Source organism: Triturus cristatus, chromosome 2_1 (genome assembly GCF_964204655.1).
Source record: "Triturus cristatus chromosome 2_1, aTriCri1.1, whole genome shotgun sequence".
NCBI lineage: Eukaryota > Metazoa > Chordata > Amphibia > Caudata > Salamandridae > Triturus > Triturus cristatus.
The window spans coordinates 768,118,750-768,137,216 of record NC_140581.1 but is presented as its reverse complement, the minus strand read 5'-3'; the positions used below and the strand labels follow the sequence as shown (position 1 = coordinate 768,137,216).

At 45.8% G+C, this 18,467-nt stretch overlaps 1 protein-coding gene across 1 annotated transcript in view; it reads left to right on the top strand.

Annotated features, from left to right (window-relative positions):
* The window catches only part of FBN2 (fibrillin 2), a 969,744-nt gene that overhangs the window by 58,939 nt on the left and 892,338 nt on the right, over positions 1 to 18,467 (top strand). The window contains exon 3 of the mRNA XM_085632710.1: positions 14,508 to 14,606. Within this exon, the coding sequence (XP_085488836.1) occupies positions 14,508 to 14,606 (99 nt within the window). The remainder of the gene's footprint in view (positions 1 to 14,507; positions 14,607 to 18,467) is intronic.

The following is an 18,467-nucleotide window of genomic DNA, read 5'->3' as shown; positions in this document are numbered from 1 at the left end:
TTCACAGGCCTTTCATGGCTAGGCTGGTGGGGAATTGCTTTGGGGGCCTGTTGCGGGCCCCCGGGGGGGCTGCACTTGGGGGTACCTATGGTACCCCTTTCCTTGCCATGCACAATGTGGCAGGCACAGCGCGGTGCCTGCCACGTTGTGCATGGCAATGCACAACATGGCTCTTTGGCATTGCGGTGGGTGCTGCTTACAAAAAAGTTAAAATTTTATTTGACCATATATTTTCTGATGGGGGCATGGCACCTGATCAGCTTAAGTGTAAGTGCTGTCAACTGCCGGTTTCCCACAAGATGTTTCCATGTTACGTTCACTCTTTGGCATGCCCAGCTATTGCTCTAGATACATGCAAGACTTTACCACTGCCAGTGCACCATTAAGAGACTTGACGAAAAAGAATGTTTCTTTACTTTGGTCAATTGAATGCGACCAAAGCTTCCAGAAAATCAAACAGGCTATTGAGAACTCTACTGAAATAGCATACTTTGATCTAAAGCTTCATACTGAGGTTGGTGTTGTTGCTAGCACTGTAGAGTTAGGCACCATCCTTGCACAGCACAGCAAGCACCCAAATGCTGGAAGACGTATTGTGGCATAGGTAAGCCGAATCTTGTCCCAAACTGAACCTTCTTATTCACAACCTGAGAAAGAAAGAAAGCTTAGCAGTGGTGTTGGCTTGTGAACATTTCCACATATTCTTGTATGGGAAGCCCTTCACGCTTGTAACAGATCATCAAGCATTGTTGACGATCTTTGGCAATTCCAAGGCAAATATGCCTCCTTGCATTGAACATTGGGGTCTGCAATTGCAAGAATACAACTGCACCATTGTGCATCGTCCAGATCAGAACCCTGATTCTACAATGCCCTGGCACCCATTCTAAGGCGACTGAAGCTTACTTGAATTTCATAGTGAAATCAAGCACCCCAGCTGCCATTTCATTGGAACAAATTGTCACTGCCAAGAGTCAAGATAGTGACATGCTGAAACTGAAAGATATTATTACGCATCAGTCTTGGTACCAGCACCCTTGAACTCTTACCAGTTGTCATATGTTTCCTATATAGCCCATTGTCGTTTTCCCTATGTTAGCCTAATTATTCACATTGTAGGCCACTTTTGCTTTGCACACATTACCAGACATCACGCTTGTTTTTGTGCTACACTGTATTTTCACACATAGTCATCACATGTTTTTGTATTCTGTTCTTTTTCTGGGATTTAGTCGGATCAGCCTAGGCAAGCTCAAACAACATTGCTCCTTGTTATTCTCTGTTGTCAGACACTAGCACCTAGACATAATAAAGAAACCCTGTATGGCTTAGTCATTGGTGAGTACCCAGGCTGGGGAGGACGCTACAACACCTATTCCAGAAAAAACAGGGGTGAAAAGTATTTATTCTCCTCCCAACATAAGCAAACACATGTGAAAAGATCGGCAATTATTACTGGTGATGCCTTTTCCTTCTACAGAGGTATCTCTGGGAAATACCAGGCACTTACCCACATCGAAATGTGGCATGCTTCATTATCCGGTTTTCTACACCTTGGACGTCCATGGTGGGCTCTGCCACAGAAGTGGGAGTGAGGGTTTTTGAAAAGAAATGTGGAGTTCGCACTCCATGTCAACCAGAAATGCAGAAAGTGAATAATTAAAAGGACCTAGAGCTATCCTAGCCTTCTGATTTATTGATGGTTGCCCTGATAGGATTAAAAGCAAAAAAGGGAATGATAACCAGAGATATTAATTACGCTGTCATGCTATGATAATGGTCAACATGTTTCACCCAGCCTAAAGTATCTGGTTAGCTCAATGAAAGACCCCAATACTGGAGGTTGTTCTTACTTACTCCTCCAGTCCACTGTAATGTCCAGTACGACTGGCTAGCTAAACCCTTTATATTTAACAAGAAGCAATTATTTAAAAATATAAGATGTACTCTCACATTAGTGCACCCCAGAGAACATTGCTCTGTAAAGAAAAAGGACAAACAAAAACCATGTGAAGCCACATCATAATGACCACTTACAATACTAATTACATATAAATATATACACATATATATATATATTCACTGAAAAAACCATAGGTTTCACACATGTTATAGTTAGCGGAAATTTTACTGATAAAAAACCAATGAAATTCCCCCGTTATAGTTAGTGCAGGCAACTATAACTCACGCGACCGCAATCCTCTGCTGATGCTAATACTGTATTTAGACACTTATTTGCCCATGTCTTCTTCCATACATTTTTAGCTATACATATATTACAAATATTTTTTTTTCATAAAGACACATATGTCATCAGCAGAAGATTGCGGTCGCAGTTAGTGCCGTGCACGCACGGTGGGCACGCGGTGCGCATAGCGCACCGCGTGCCCACGTTACGCTAGATGGGCCATGTACGCACGATGCGCTTCGCGCACCGTGCGCACATAGAGGACATATGATGCACTTCGTTTTGAAAGGTAATATTTTAATTTTTCGTATCTGTTATAAGCCTTCGGGCTCCAATTGCACACGGGGTGGGGAGAGTGTGGATAATTTTTTTTTTTTGATAATTGTTTACCGTACGCGTACGGTAAGCGTAATCGGCGAAATTAGCGAAAAAATAAAAATTCAGTTTTTGGCCTTGGGGGATCTTTGGGGACTCCCTCAACATTGCTATGTGTGTGGGAGCTGTCTAAACAGCCCCTTTACATGTTTTTGTGCTTTATATTTTAAACATCACTCTCAGTGCGAGAGAGAAAATGGCGGCCGCCGCTTCCTGGTTTCGGCCGATTCGAATGTTTACTAAGATCTAAGAGCCAATCAGAATCGCGCTCGCGCACGCCACCGTACGCGTACGGTAAGCGTACCGTAAGCGCACCGTAAGCTGGCTCAGATATATATATTGATTTAAAGGCTATTTTCTCAGAATCTACTGAACAGATTTACACCAAACCTACAAAAGGCACTTCCTTGACCTGAGGACTACCTCTCTGCCAAATTTCTAGTAATTCTGTTCAGCCGTTCGGGCTGTAGCCCTGTCTAAAGGTCCTATGGAAAAATGCATGGGAAAAACGCGTTTTGGGACCCCCCTTTTATCTCAGCCCCCGCTTGACGAATCCCCCCGAGACTTTCAGGGAAGGAGCGGAGCGTAGCGCCCCACCTATTTTGAAACATTCGCGAGGATTCGTCGACCGGCGCCAAAGTTATTCAAAATAGAATGTTGCGGATTTCCTATGGAAACGTGGTCCTAACTATAACTACCTACTGGCGACCGCCAGTAGGTAATATGTATATATATGGATATATATATATATATATATATCTCATTACAGTGACAAAAGACTACAGCCAAGTTGCTGAACATTCAAACGCAATAATTTGTGTGAGTGCTAAGGTATGGCATTTCCATCCTTATCCAACTTACTGACACAGGTGAACATAGGTGAATAGGTTTGGAAAAGTTTGCTAAGATCAGCTCAGACCAGATTCTCTGCATGTACCTTACATCATGCTCTTCAAAATCCAGGCCATGAGTTTTTGTTGAAAATAACATTGTTACTTTGGACACAACTTGACATAGGGAGCTTCTAGCGATAGTTGGCAAATATTTGGCAATGAGTAAAGAAAAAGCAAGACTGCCTTGTGGAATTTAGTGTATGGTTGGCAGTGCTAGAAGTCTGGCTGCGAAAGAACACAGAAATCGGTGAGGAACGAAACACTTTTAACTGTGTTGAACAAAATGCTGGCCCTGTACCAGAGAGAGTGTGGTGACAGATACTGAGGATTTGAGGCAATTTGAAGCCAGTTTGAGCTAGAAAGTGACCAGACGTGGAAGGCCAATGATTAAGCTCTAAAATAAGTAAGGTTGCTGTGTTACGTACTAGTTGCAATCAAGAAAACAAATATTTGGAAAGACGTAAATATAGGACATTCCCGTAATCCAAATAGGAAGAGACAGTGCCCTGAAGAACTGTCTCCCACCAAAATAAGGGCAAGTAAGGTATTTTCCACTAGTTTTTTAGGTCTCGTCTTACAAGGCTTCTTGGAATCGATACTATTCCAGAAGCCTCGTCCCAGCTCCGCCTTCAGCTTTCATTCGTGCGCTTCGTTTGGCGTCACAAATTATGCCAAAGGCGGTGCAATGATTGCACTGAAGGGATGTCAATCCCTCCTTGTTGCAACCCTGTCTCCTTTTAGCCCCACCCACCGGGATTGGATCGTTTACGGGCGGATTTACACTCTTTCCTTTAAAGGACTCAAAGCACTTTTTTTTCTCATTTGTAGCGCCGCCCAGATGCTTGTAATGGCCGCTCGGACAGACTCTCCTGCTTCAGCCCCCCCACCCACGCAAAATGTTTCTCTTTTCTTTCTGCCTTTTAGGTATTTCCACCCTTTCTTTATGGTGTTTAGCTTTTTAAAGCAATCTATTCATGCATTCATTTGCGCATTATGATGAGCTGACGAGTATATTTCGTGTGAGGCGGGGTTGGACTACAGAGGTATGTTTGAATGGTCCTATTTAAGGATACAATGTATATTTGTAATACATGTTCTGGTTTGCGGACATGAACCCAGTGGTCTTCGGGGTAGTTAGCCAGGCCTTGGAAGAAACGTGGGCTCTCGTCACACAGGGAGTGCAGCGTCATCTTAGATCTTGCATGGCAAGGATGCAATGAGCCCCAGTGGGACACTCACCGCTTAGAGGTGATGCAGACACACCACGGAATGAACACAAGTGCCTTTTGTGCACCCGGCATGTGCGTCTGTTGTGACTCAGCGCTTGTGCCCTGGTGCTGTGCACACGGAAGCAGGGCTGCGGGAACAGAGGTACCTGGAGGCTACTAGGTCTTTGTGTACATTATCGTGACCCTCTGTCGGGCAGCAGCGCAGTGCTGTATTTAACAATTGGAGGAGATGAGACGCCCTGATGTACACACACACTTGCTGTGCATCACACTGCACACAGGCGCACACCTCCACAGATGTGAAAGTGGAGGACTGCGCAGCAGGGTGTGCGGTGCCAACGATGTCAACAACGCAGCTGATGCGAGGTGCAGGCCGGGACATGAGCAGCGCTCAGCTCTGGGCCAACAGAGGCCTGTGGAGATGTTACAATCCCCAGAGATGTGTCTCTGTTGGCACCGCCCCATGGAGACCCCCGAGGCAGCTGCAGGCAGATGCTAGGCACGCGCTGGCACAATGCCAGGCCTCCATCTTCAAGCAGCCAGAAGGCTAACGCCAGGTGTGGCAGGATAACTTGGGCACAGAAGGCAATGCTCCAATTACCAACCCACAATACTAATGTGGGGGTCACAGTTCTTACTTTATGAATAGTCGTCCATATCTGGGAAACAGGCGACGATGCACACTTGGAGTTCCTCCCCTAAACCTCCAAATACCCGACCTTTCACCCCATAATACTGACTGTAAACTTCAAGTACTGACACACTGGTAGAAGACACAGACAGGAAGGAGGGATGTGGCCGGTGCTTAATTTACACACAAACACGTGCTGGTCCCCAAAATGTGTCTGAAGAGGTGGTGTGAGCAGAAGGGAAGACAGGCCTCCGATCACCTCTTCCGGGTGCCCCCCCCGTACAGTGGAGGCCCAGAGGGAGCAGTCAAGTCTAGTTCATAGAAACAGAAGAAGGATCCCCTGCACCGTGAAATGATGAAGGTATTGGTTGCCATTCGATTTCTACTTCCACTGAAAATAAAAGAAGGAATCATCTGTCCCCCTGTTATATTAGGCTGCAGAAGAGTAGAGGTGGTGAAAAAGAGTCCTAGTCCATTGAAATTAGCACCAGAGGTGACCGCCAGCAAGCACCTGCACAAATTAACCACCAGCCACGAGACTGTGACGAGGAACAGAAGGACTTTGAGGATGAACCAAGAAATTGAATGGCATCTCCTCACCTGAAATACACAATAACACGTGCATTTATGAACTACAAAGGACGATTTAGATACACAACCTAGAACCAGCTACACCACCGACGAAGGAGAAAACTTCCAAAGAGGATCTATGCGCAGGAATAGACAATGGATAGAAACAGACCCAACCAGGACTCCGTCGAGCTGCTCAGTAGAGACGCTGGCTCATCACAGAGCAGCGCAAACATTGGGTACAATGAAAACTTCAATAAGAAGCACTCTGACGCAATGCTCCAGTGTCAGTGCTAAACTAGTTTAAAACAAAAAACAAGCATTGGCATAGCCAATAGGTCTCGTCTTTGGGACCTTATAAGTGTTTAGTTATCCAGCACAATATCCTTGGTGCAACAACATCAAGAGTTGCATGGCTAAACGCTTATAAGGTCTCAAAGGCGAGACCTATTGGCTATGCCAATGCTTGTTTTAGGTGGCATCTACTTAGTTCACGTGCCATCTAAGATGCAAGACAGTATCATGGATGGTTTCTAGTTTGCCTAGAAATGCCACTAGGGTGGGTGCTGTAGAGATGAGGTGGTCTAGTGGTTGGTGTGGGCGGAGCAGAGTGGGTGGAGGAACGGAGGTATGGCCGGACACAGGAAAGGGCGGAAAAAGGGGATGGACAGGTAGTCGAGTGCAGGGCAAGCTGGTGTAAGGACGAGAGAATAAAGTGTCCTGATAGAACCCTCTGTGTCTGTCCTTATTGGTGCCCTTAGGACACGACAGGTGCAACATCATGTCCACCAGCCACGGATGAGAGTGTAAAGGTCCTTCAGTCACAAGCACCTCAGTTTTGTCAGAGTTCCATTGCAAAGTGTTGGTCTTCCTGCAGCTGGTAATGTTAACTTTGAATGCTGAGGTGAAACAGCAGCTGTAAGAGTCGCTAATAAGCATTTAAAAAAGAAAGGTACAACTAAATTTAAAAAGGCACAATGTTGCAACAGCCTATCAGTAGGTCAGATGCCAGGAAATTTCGAAACCACTTATCTCTGCCAGCTCTCGTGGCGTCCTCCTACACCCTAATAGAGCGCATAGATGTCCAGTGTAGTAAACATCAGTGAGTAATTACACGGTGGAACCTCTTTTGCCCATAGTACATTGCGATGGGGCGTGACCTATGAACCCAACGACGCCTCGGGCTGTTTCCTTCTTTTTTAAATTGCAATCTTCTTGACAAAATCACCACCCACATCACTGCCCATATACATGTGTGACGCGTTGAATAATCACCACTATACTAGTCAAGTGTGTCTGGCTGCTATCCGTAATTATACCTGGACAACGGCCTGGTGCAACGCACTGCATTCTGCTGCAGTCAGACCGCTTTTGGAAAAAGTATTAAACCACATGTGACTTTCAGTTACAGAGTGTAGCGCATTCCTTGCCTTGCACATGCTGCCCTCGGGCCGCTCAGCAGATGTTTACTACGTCTTCCCTTGTTTGATCTTCTGAAAAAATTCTGCAGTAATGACGCGATGCGGCATCCTCGTGCTCCTCTCATTTGGGACTATCATTCCATGTGGCCCCAATAACAGGAGTGCAGAAGAGGGAGCCTGCGTCAGTTCTCTGAGGAGGCTAGGAATGATGACGTGCTGACTTTTATGCATCAGAGGGTTGCAAGAAGACAGACTGAAATCCGCATGCTTCGAGCATTCTTTCAAAGTTAAAAAGCATGTTTTCATCAGTGGTTAATTTGTGAAAATATAGGTCACGGGGCTCTGGTCAGGAGGCAGCTTGCACCAGGCTATTGCTCCTATTAGCGCCCACCTAAACAAAACTAACTACTAACCATGAAACCTAATAAGTGGGGATTGGATGTAGCATAACGACCAATTCTGCCGAACCAGGTTCTAGTCTCAGTGTAGGCTCAGCATCCTGTGATTTCGGGCAAATGCCTTAATCTCCTCCTGCCTACAAAAAATGAATGTGTATTTAACTGGTGCTCATAAAACGCGATCCAATACCTTTGGGTCCACGATTATGTGCTCCTGCTGAGCACAGGAAACCACCGGTTCAAATTAAGCACTGGTTTTCATACCAGAAAATGTGTTACAGTTGTGATGTACTCCAAATTAAGGTTAATGGTCAAAGGTGCACCAGTTTCTCCTTTTTGGTATGAAGTATGGCAGAATATTTGTAATATTATACCTATTATATATAATCTACTATTATTTGTATGTCTCATGCATTGTTGCCAATTTCATGCTGAGATTGTGTGCGGTTGTAGGTTTGACACATGGCTGTGGGTCCTTGGAGTAAATGCCTGTAGAAATGTCCTGCCTATGTAAATATATGTGATGGAGATGAGTACAGGGTTTTAATTTTGGTGGCAGGAGCTGGGAGAAGGGGCAGCTTTCTTAAGGCCTGCAGTCCAAACCCATGTCAAGTTAGTAATTCTTTGTCTTGTCCAGGATCAGCTCCTCCGTTGGTGGGGAGGAGCATCGCCCCACTTACATTCCCTCCCAAAGCCCCCAAGATGATTACCATTTTATTTTTCATCCCCCGTCTCGAACATTATGTTAGGATGGGGGCGGGCCGCTGCTGAGTGACAGCAGCAGGGAGGAGGGTGGGCTGGTTATCCACTTTTCAAAGTGCACATGTCCCTTTGGCCGACCATCTTGTGACGGCCAACCAGACTTGTGTAATTTGAAATTTCTAACTCAGCTGTCTTAAGACAGCTGGTTTAGAGTAAGGGCAGGCCTCCAGGGTGCTGTGGAGTGATGAGTGAGGCCGTTCCCTCCAATCAGGGCACTGTCCTCACAGCATGACAGCAGCACCAGAATTGGTTAAGGGAGTTCCAGCATCCAGTTCCTGTGGGCGTTCACCCACCCCCCTTCACAGTAGATGCCACTGGTCTTGTCTTTTGCTGGTGTACCACAGTCAGGGTATAGGTCTTCTGACCCTTCGCATAGGCTGAGTCAGCTATAGAACCAGACCCCGTGCTGCAGAGGCATATTACTGCTTCGTTTGAGTGTGGATTGGTGACTCTGCTAGCGATAAAGGGCAGGGTCGAACTGGGACAAAAATAGGCCCGGGGACACACATAATAGAGGCCCCCATAACTGAAGCAGGTATCTAAAAAAAGTGGTAATAGCATGATAAATCAACTCTTTGAAAGGGTCACACAGCCATAAAACCGACCTGCAATTGCAAAAAATCGATCCACACATTGATCTGTCAGATCAGCCCATCGGGCACTGCCTGATTGCCTTATAGGCCAATCTGACCCTAATAGAAGGGCAGCGTAAGTTGCCGCTGGCCCTTGTTCTTTGACTGAATGAGAGTTGGTTTATTAGTGGTGATCTGATGTTATATTCTGATAAGTGATTATGGGCCTGATTTTGAGTTTGGCGGATGGGATTCTCTGTCACAATTTTGACAGAGTATCCCGTCTGCCGAATTACAAATGCATGATAGCCTATGACACTTGTAATAATACAGCGGACAGGATATCTATCACGGTTATGACGGAGTATCCCATCCGACAAACTCTATGTCAGACCCTAGGTCTACTATCTAGCTACAATATGGTACTCTCATCCTTCCTATGTACTGAACAGTATACCACCTGGCCTGTGCCCCCTGGCTCCCATATTTCCCTGAAGCCCCATTCTCTCCTATTTCTCAAAGTGTCTGTTGTTATAACCTTGTACCAGCTGCAGAGTTTAATCCAATTTGATTTGTCTTGAAGATTGTCTGTATCATATCTTTTAATATTCTTCTTTTGAATTCCCTACCCCCATCCTTATCCCTAATTGAGGTGATTTAATGATTTAGGCAGTCACGGCCGGTATAACTCGCGGGTGGGGGGTGCATGGTGAGGGGGTCGCATGGGAGGGAAGATTTAATTAATTTAAAAAAAGTTAAATTAACTTACCTTTGCTGGCCGGTCCTGCGTCGTTGGTCTGTGTCATCCTACAACAGGAAGCAGAAGCAGGCAGACTCCCTTCCCTCCCCTAAGCCAATCACAACGCTGCAGTGCCAGCATTGTGATCGGCTGGGACCCCGACCCAACAGGTGTCTATGGGGAAGCCATTTTCTCTATGTAGGCTGCATGCAGCCTACATATAGGAAATGCAGAGTGTATATGACTGGTTTGGTCGGCACTGGGGCCGACGAAACAGTCAGTGCCCACAACAGTGGGCAAGCTGCTCCTCCCCTGCCTGGAGCAGGACCGGCCACCTGCCTGTCTGCCCCCAACCAAACCCTGCCTTCTGCATTCTCGCCGTGTGAGAAGCAGAAACATAAAATGCTATTTCAAAGACCATTTTATATTTCTGCTTCTTGCACTGCAAGAAAGCAGTGGGGCGAAGCTCCTCCGCCCACATGGAGGAGCCGCCCCTGGATTTGGGCCTTGATGTGTCTAGAGGTACTGCTTAGTCTGGTGCTGTGGAGGTTGTGTGCTCAAACCTGTAGGAGAGAAGCAAGTAGGCATAGCAGCTAAACAGAGTGTAATACTGCATTTTAGAACAAGCAGTACCTGGCTTGAAAAGATTATGCAATCCGTATGAATAGAACATGAATAAGAAACAACAATCAGTACAACTGGTTGGAAACAGATGCATAGCTGGAAGCTGGGCTGCCTCATTTGGGAAAGTGTAAGAGACAGGGCAGAACCCACTTTCCCACATTTATGCGTTCGCAGATCAAACGGCACCTGTAGGACTAATCTTACTATGCAAATAAAAAAGAATTTAACAAGCAAACCCCTCCTATAGACTGTGTGCACTGGAGGAAAGGAAACCGTATGTGTAGAACCAACATGCTGGGCACGGATGCCCAAGACTGCAGCACTCTGGATAACTGCTAATGCTTCATGGTGCCTCATGTCACTCATTTTAGACATGGTTCTCCAAGGAAAATGGGAGTCAAATGGGTATAATGAAGAACCCGCAATGAATGAACGTGAAGACTGGGATCTTTGATCCATCCAGGCTTCAAAAAGGGCAGATATAGTGCTTAATTTGCAAAAGAATAAATTCTGGAGCCCAAGGTTCTGCTCAGAAGCCCGCAGGTGGCGCATTGAGGGGCTCATTTACAAAAAAAGATGCAGTGCAGCGTCGCAATCCATTTTGCTGCACCGAGCTGCTTCAAAAAGCACAGGGATGCGTCATAATACAACAATATGCTTCCTCTATGTGCTTCCTCAGTGCAGGCACCCTTGCGTCATGTTGCAAGGGTGCCTGCATTGCGGGGATAATTGTTTTTGGAGAGGAAGGTACACCTTCCTGCACAAAAACAATAATTGATGGCATTTTCATCTTTCAATGCATGCTGCAGAATGCAGCACGCATAGAAAGAGGAAAAAATGACAATGAGGGAAAATAAAAGTATTTCTCCTCGTTGTGCCACTCCTGTGCCTCCCCTGGAGAGGCGTAGGCTTCTGACGCTTTCCAAGCTTTACAAAACTTTGTAAATCTGGGACTGTGTCAGGTTCCATGGATGTTGCACAGGAACACCTACAGGAACACCCATGGAATAGAGTATTAAATGAAAGGGGCCCATATTTACAGGGCCATGAAAAGTCACGCAGGGTGACTTTACATGGCGTTATAAATATGGGTAGGCACACTGCGCCGCCGGTGCGTCAAAAAGAGTGACGCACCGACGTCCCTGAATGTGGGTGTTCCAAAGGCTCCATAATCTTGATTCTACATCATGCCTTGTTAATCCATCATCAGATACTCCCTGTCTCTTTATCTGACTCTCTCAGGTTCCTGTTTTCTTCCTTTATTTCCCTCTCTTTCTCAATATTTGAGAAAAAATAAGTGCCAGCCTCCAAAAACTAGTGCCGGAGGACCCTACCAGCAAACACCAGCTCAAAAAAAGCACTGATCAGAAAGAAGCACTCTCATGCTCCCCTCCTCAACACTGCAGTTCACCACATTCTTCAAAAATCTTTGTTCATCACTGGTCTGCCACTCAATCCTCTCTCTATTGTTCCTCACACACACACTTCCCACTTAACACTAGCAATCTCCCAGACGTGAGTGTTTTCAGTTTAGACACTTTAAAGATGATTTGAGGGTTTTAAGGATAGTTTTCTACAATATGCAGAAGGGGTGAGTTAGAGAGGTTTGGGAGTTATGAGTTATGCTGGCAAAAAAGCTCTCTAGTTTTGTCTTGGTTTGTCTTCTCATGCCTCCTATTAGTGGGTTAATTTTACGAATAGAAAGGAAAGATGATTTTCACAAGTTCTAAAAATTGAAGTGCTTCTACTGGCCATCTATTGAATCTTATCTTCATAGTTCAATGTCATCACTTTGCAATTCCTTATATTCATATCTTGTGTATTTCATATCGGCTGTTCTCATTACCTTTCCCTTCATTTTTGCAATTGATTCATTATAGTTTTCTTGACAAGTAAAATAATGTAATATTTTAATAAATATCCATATTTTATGCTTATGATTACTTCTCTGTTTTAAAAAAGTTTATGAAATATATTTAAAAACAAAAAAGAAGCATGGAGCTTGGGAACTAAAGATCTGTGGTCCTTGCAGTGCTGCAGCTCCCAATACAACTACCGCACTTCTCAAACAAGCCTTCAGATAAACCCAATGTCTTCATGGGAGACACCAAAGTATAAGAAGTCTAAGTTCATGTTATGCATTCCATTACACTCAAAATCTTGTAGTCTCTGAACTTATCACTTGTATGCTTTTCCTGGTGGTGAGTTCCCTAAAAAATGGCCAAGGTGATGCGTAGCACGTTACAAAAAAACACAATTATTATTCATCAGAGCATTCAATTACAATTTACAGTTATTTATTGATTATATTTTATGGGTTGGCATATTCAGAAGTGACTACCTCAATGTTGTTTATTGCATTGAATGGCAGATAATTTGATCATGGGTCAGTTAACCAGGTTTTTGGTCCCTGAAAGACAGGGACGTTGGGACTTGGTGCCAACCAGCATTCTGCCTGTCCCCAGCTTTGGGAAGTGTACAATTCGGACAGAGTCAGGGCAAGTTAATGATATATTGGTATTTCCTATGTTGGTACAAGAACACTGGAAAGCAGGACATGGTCCGTAAAATAGAGTGGATCGATCTAGCTGCTGACGGTGGTTTTACGGCTCCCAGAGAAGGCATTTCAGTCCTATTCTTCACTTAAACGAGGGGCGGAAATGAGGTTGAGGGAAGAAAAAGGTGCAGTTTAGTAACCCTCTTTGACCAGGTACTATTGCTGTTTGGGTGCTAATACATACTCTCCACCGAGGATGACATTAATAATTAGATAAAAAGGAGCGTGGCTAGATTTCTAGCTATGGAACCTGGAACACTGTGTGTGCTAATCCAGGGTTCCCTGCTTTAACATCTTATATGATCCTGGGCAAATCCCTTTTCCACTGTTCCTCCGGTCACTTATCTGTTTACAAATTTGCCAACCTCTAGAAACAGCCTAACCAGAGAAATTAAAGGCTTTTATAATCTGGATATGTATACGAGGCGATGCTTAGGCGGTACATTACATGCAAGAACAGAGGGCCTTATTACGAATCTGGTCAGACGCATGTCCAATCTACATCAGTTCAGAATAGAAACCGCCCGACTAGTAGTCGCAGGTTCCATCCGGCAAATTCGGATGCGACCAGTGGTACATTGACACTGCTCATGAAGCAGTCGGAAACATCAATTTTTCCATTGCGGCTTGTGTCGCTGCTGGAAACGGGCAGCAGCACAAGCCGCATTGAAAAAAGTGATGTTTTCAAACGTGCATGCACAGTGTGCCAGGAACCCTGTGGTGCCTGGCACACAGGGTATGGATGTTTGGGGGGGCACCACAGGTGCCCCCCCGGCCTCATAGCAGAGACTGCGGAAGATGAGGGCCCTGCCAGGGGGGTCTCGAAAGTTCCTTTTCAGACAGCCTTTCTATGGCGGTCGGACCGCCATTGAAGGCTGTCTAAAATGGACACCATAATCCCTACAGCGGTGCCTGAGCAGGCACTGCCACTATTGTAGGGTATTACACTCCGACCAATGGTCGGGCGGGCTCCTTGAGCATGCCAGAAGCGTCGTCTGGTCCCTCCACCCGCTGCCTTCGACTGCCCGCATCATAACAGGTGGTTGGACCGCAACACCAGGTGTCGATCGGACCGCAACCCATGGCCTGTCGGTTACTATCCGACTGACATCGTAATGAGGTCCAGAGTGTGGATTGGTGTTGAAACCTGTACTTGAGCAAGTCGCATATAATACAACAATAAGACTCACCTTCCCATGCAACAAAAGCTTTGTGAATCGGACCCTAAGTCCTTTGCAGACAGCTCACAAATCCTCACTGTTGAGTATTTCATGGTTCTCTTATTTCATCCACCCCAAACAGATGGAAATCTGTTTGGACTGTGTAGATGTGAACAGGAGAACCTCGAGTTCACACAGATTTAAGAGGCTGTTGCTTTACACGTCTCTGCTGTTCCTTTGGCTGCGCCTGTACATTTTCATGATTAATATCACCCTTCAAAATAAAATGTAATCATTTTTCTGTCCCAGCAACTGTGCTGTAACATCTAGTGAGACGTATGAAGTATGTCATATCTAATGTTTTCTTTCATGTTTTTTAAACTTGCAGCAATTTGCAGAAATAGTTGTGGCGACGGATTCTGTTCACGACCTAACATGTGTACTTGCTCCAGTGGACAAATTGCACCCGTCTGTGGAACAAAATCGAGTAAGTGTCAGATATTTGCTTTTCTGTCAAACGTGATCCTTTTTGGCTTTTTGCGCTATCTACAAGTGGATATAATGCTTATGCAGTTTACTGGTAAAAGTCAAAGTAAACTTTGCTACAAGTGGAAACGTTTCAGCATGTGTGTTTACACATCTTGCCAGAAGTAAAGTTGTGTCAACAGTTCACGGCCAAGATTTAGTAAGAACTTGCACCCGGGAAAAGTCATGCAAACTGGGGGCTATCAATATCTTGCAAGTGTATTTGCTTTCCAGCACAAAAAGGTATTACCAACAGGAAAGATGTATTTTTCTCAGTTCAAATGTTGCTTTTCTCCTCCATGCGCCGCTTTGTGTCAAGGGCGATTACTTAGTTGAAACTTGTGTGAATCAGCACAAGCACCCATAGTTTTTAACAACAAGCCTGATCTACTAGGATAGCCAAACAAGGCTTTGCGTCAAACATAATGCCTACTTCAAGCATGTGCCAACAAGAAGTGTCTTAGGGCCTTTTTATGAGTTCCTGCACCTCCAAACCTGTGGAGGAACCTCCTGACGGGTGGTCCTGTGGTGTACTCAGGGCGGTGCCTATGAAGTAGGCACTGCTATGGGAACTTCACAGGCAGTACCTGCCCCCTTTGTTTCTTCACAAACAAAATGGACAAGTTTTTAGGAAGGCAACTTAAAGCAAACGTTTTTTGCAGTCACCTTTTGAAAAACTGAGAAGGAGAGTACACAACTGTTGTAGAAAAACCCCTTACCCACCTACCTAGTAGGTGGCATGCTTCATCATCGGGGTCCAACTGGATTGCCTAATGCAATCCAGCTGTGCTACAAAGCCTGAGTTACAGGGGAGCAGGTTGTTGGGTGAAAAGCAAGTGACGTGTTATGTGAAGTGAAATTACGGGTTAAAAATGTCTCTAAGGAATGCCCTTTTGAAAAAAAAAAATTTGACTGCAAAAAACGTTTGCTTTAAGTTGCCTTCCTAAAAACTTGTCCATTTTGTTTGTGAAAATTCATTGGGGAAGAGGACAAGTTACCTTTTTTTCCTCGCTCTCTCTTTGTTTATACTTCCTTTGTTTCTTCATCACCACACTTTTCATGGCATTCGCACCGCCAAGAAAAGTGTGGCAGTGAGAAAACGCGTAATATGCTTGGCGGGGCTACAGCGACCCTTCCAAGCATATTGCAACCTCAGGACTGCTGCACAACTGCCAGGGAGCAGTAGTTCCCTGGAGGTTGCGGTAGTCCCAGGACGGCCCGACCACCCTAGTCATAATAGGGTGGTCGGGAGACCGCCACTGTGAGTCTGGCGGCCCATGGACCGCCAAACTCATAATAAGGCCCTTCATTTCTCCAAACATTCCACATATTGCAAATATTTATTTATAAAGTTTTATATAGCACGAACATGACCCACAAGGGTATCAGAGCGCTTTACAATACACTGTTTTTAAACATTAGGGTGCCGATTCCGATCCTGTAAAACCCAAGTACAAATGGTCGTATGGAGCGTTTTCTACGTACGACTCGTACCCGGGAATTCCACCGTACAAACCAGCAAGTACGATTCGTACAGAAATAACTTTTCCGTACGAATCGTAAAAAAACACCGTGCGGCTAAAAAATACATACAATTCCGATCCTGGACGTCCGCACGGAGTCAGGCAGTGTTTTACGGACCAGCAAGTACGATTCGTACCCACAGCACTCCGCACGGCTATATTTTTACGGGAGCCAAAAAGTGCCAGAAAAGCTAAGTACGCCGCGATGCACAAGGAAAAGAGGGCCCGGTACGTGCCGTACCCCCACCCGTGTATGTACGTGCTGTACCCCCACCCCGTGTATGTACACGCCGTACCCCCACCCCGTGTATGTACGCGCCGTACCCCCACCCCGTGTATGTACGCGCCGTACCCCCACCCCGTGTATGTACGTGCCGTACCCCCACCCCGTGTATGTACGCGCAGTACCCCCACCCCGTGTATGTACGCGCCGTACCCCCACCCCGTGCATGTACGCGCCGTACCCCCACTCCCGTATATGTACGCACCATACCCCCACCCCGTGTATGTACGCGCCGTACCACCCCGTGTATGTACGCGCCATACCCCCACCCCGTGTATGTACGTGCCGTACCCCCACCCCCGTGTATGTACGCGCCGTACCCCCACCCCGTGTATGTACGCGCCATCCCCCCACCCCGTGTATGTACGTGCCGTCCCCCACCCCGTGTAAGTACACGCCGGACCCCCACCCCCGTGTATGTACGCGCCGTACCCCCACCCCCGCATACATACACGGGGGTGGGGGTACGGCACGTACTTACACGGGGTGGGGGGACGGCGCGTACATACACGGGGTGGGGGTACGGCGCGTACATACACGGGGTGGGGGTACGGTGCGTACATACACGGGGTGGGGTACGGGCCTGGGGTGCGGCGCGTACAGGTGTGGGGCTGTTCTATGGTGTTGGGGTACGGTGCGGTGGGGGTACGGTGCTGACATACAGGGGTACGGTGCTGACATGTGCGGGGTGAGGAGGGGCTGTACGACTCGTGTCTGGGCACAAGTGTACCCGTGTACATGTGTGCTACAGTGTTCGCTCCGTACGGGGCCTTTTACATGCGGTTGTGTATTTGTACGGGCGGTACGGATCGTACTTGCGTGCTCGGACTTCTGTTTTACGATTTGCACGTTAAAATGTCCGGCTCCCTATCGGACACTTTTACCGACGCTATTCGGACGTAAAAATTTACGCCTCCCTCTCAGACCATTTTCCCGACGCAATTCGTATGTATTTTTCACGTACGAATCGTACTTCGCAGTTTGTACGGTACTTGTACGATTCGTACGTGAAAATATACGGATACGAGTCGTACGCAAATTTTTTTACCCGGATCGGAATCGGCACCTAGATGATTGGGGTAATATACATACATTCGAAATTCGACATTCAATACAAAAGAGGTAGACAGTGGTATATGGATAGCATAGGTGGCTAATAGTCATCAAATAATTAAAGTCTTAGCATGTGCATTTGTTTACTAGAAGCATTTTTACTTCTGTTTTGAAGGAAGTAAAGGAAGAGATTCTGCGTACATCTGGAGGTAAGGAGTTCCAAATCTTTGGTGCAATACCAGAGAATGCTCGTCAACCAGTTCTCTTTTTGCGGAAGGATTGTGGTTTCAGTAGTAGTGAACTCGCACTTCGCGATTGTCTGCATCTTCCCGACCACTCTAACTTTTGTGCTAAGTAACTGGGGGTATTGCTATGCTGGGCTTTATGGGTCATACAGGCGATCTTTAGTTGTATTCTTGCCTCATAGGGTAGCCAGTTCAGAACTTTCAAGGTCGGAGAAATGTGGTTATTTCTTTTAGTTCCTGAGACCAGTCTGGCTGCAGTGTTAAGCAATGCCCTCAGCGGGGCCAGTTTGTATTTGGGAAGACCGCATAGAGTGTTGATTCCATAGTCCAATATTGGTAACACTAGGGCTTGTACATATGATGCACTGCACAGCTTGGGAAACAGCTTTTACCACAAAGTCCTAACCACAACATACATTTACCACAAAGTCATCACCATGCATGCAAAATTACTACGCATGCCATTACAATGAATATGCCTTTCCAACGAATGTCATTATCACGCAGGTAATTACCACACATTTATCGGTAAGTATATAGGTAAGTTTATGGTAAGTAGTCTGGGATCATTTATTTATTTTTTAAACAGTTGGGGTATTTCAGTTAATACAATTAATAAATTAAGGGTATAGGGTGGTGAAATGCATGAATTCTCAGGTATGTATTTAAATATCTGAGTTATTAAAACATTATTGTAAATGCTAATATTATTTATTTCA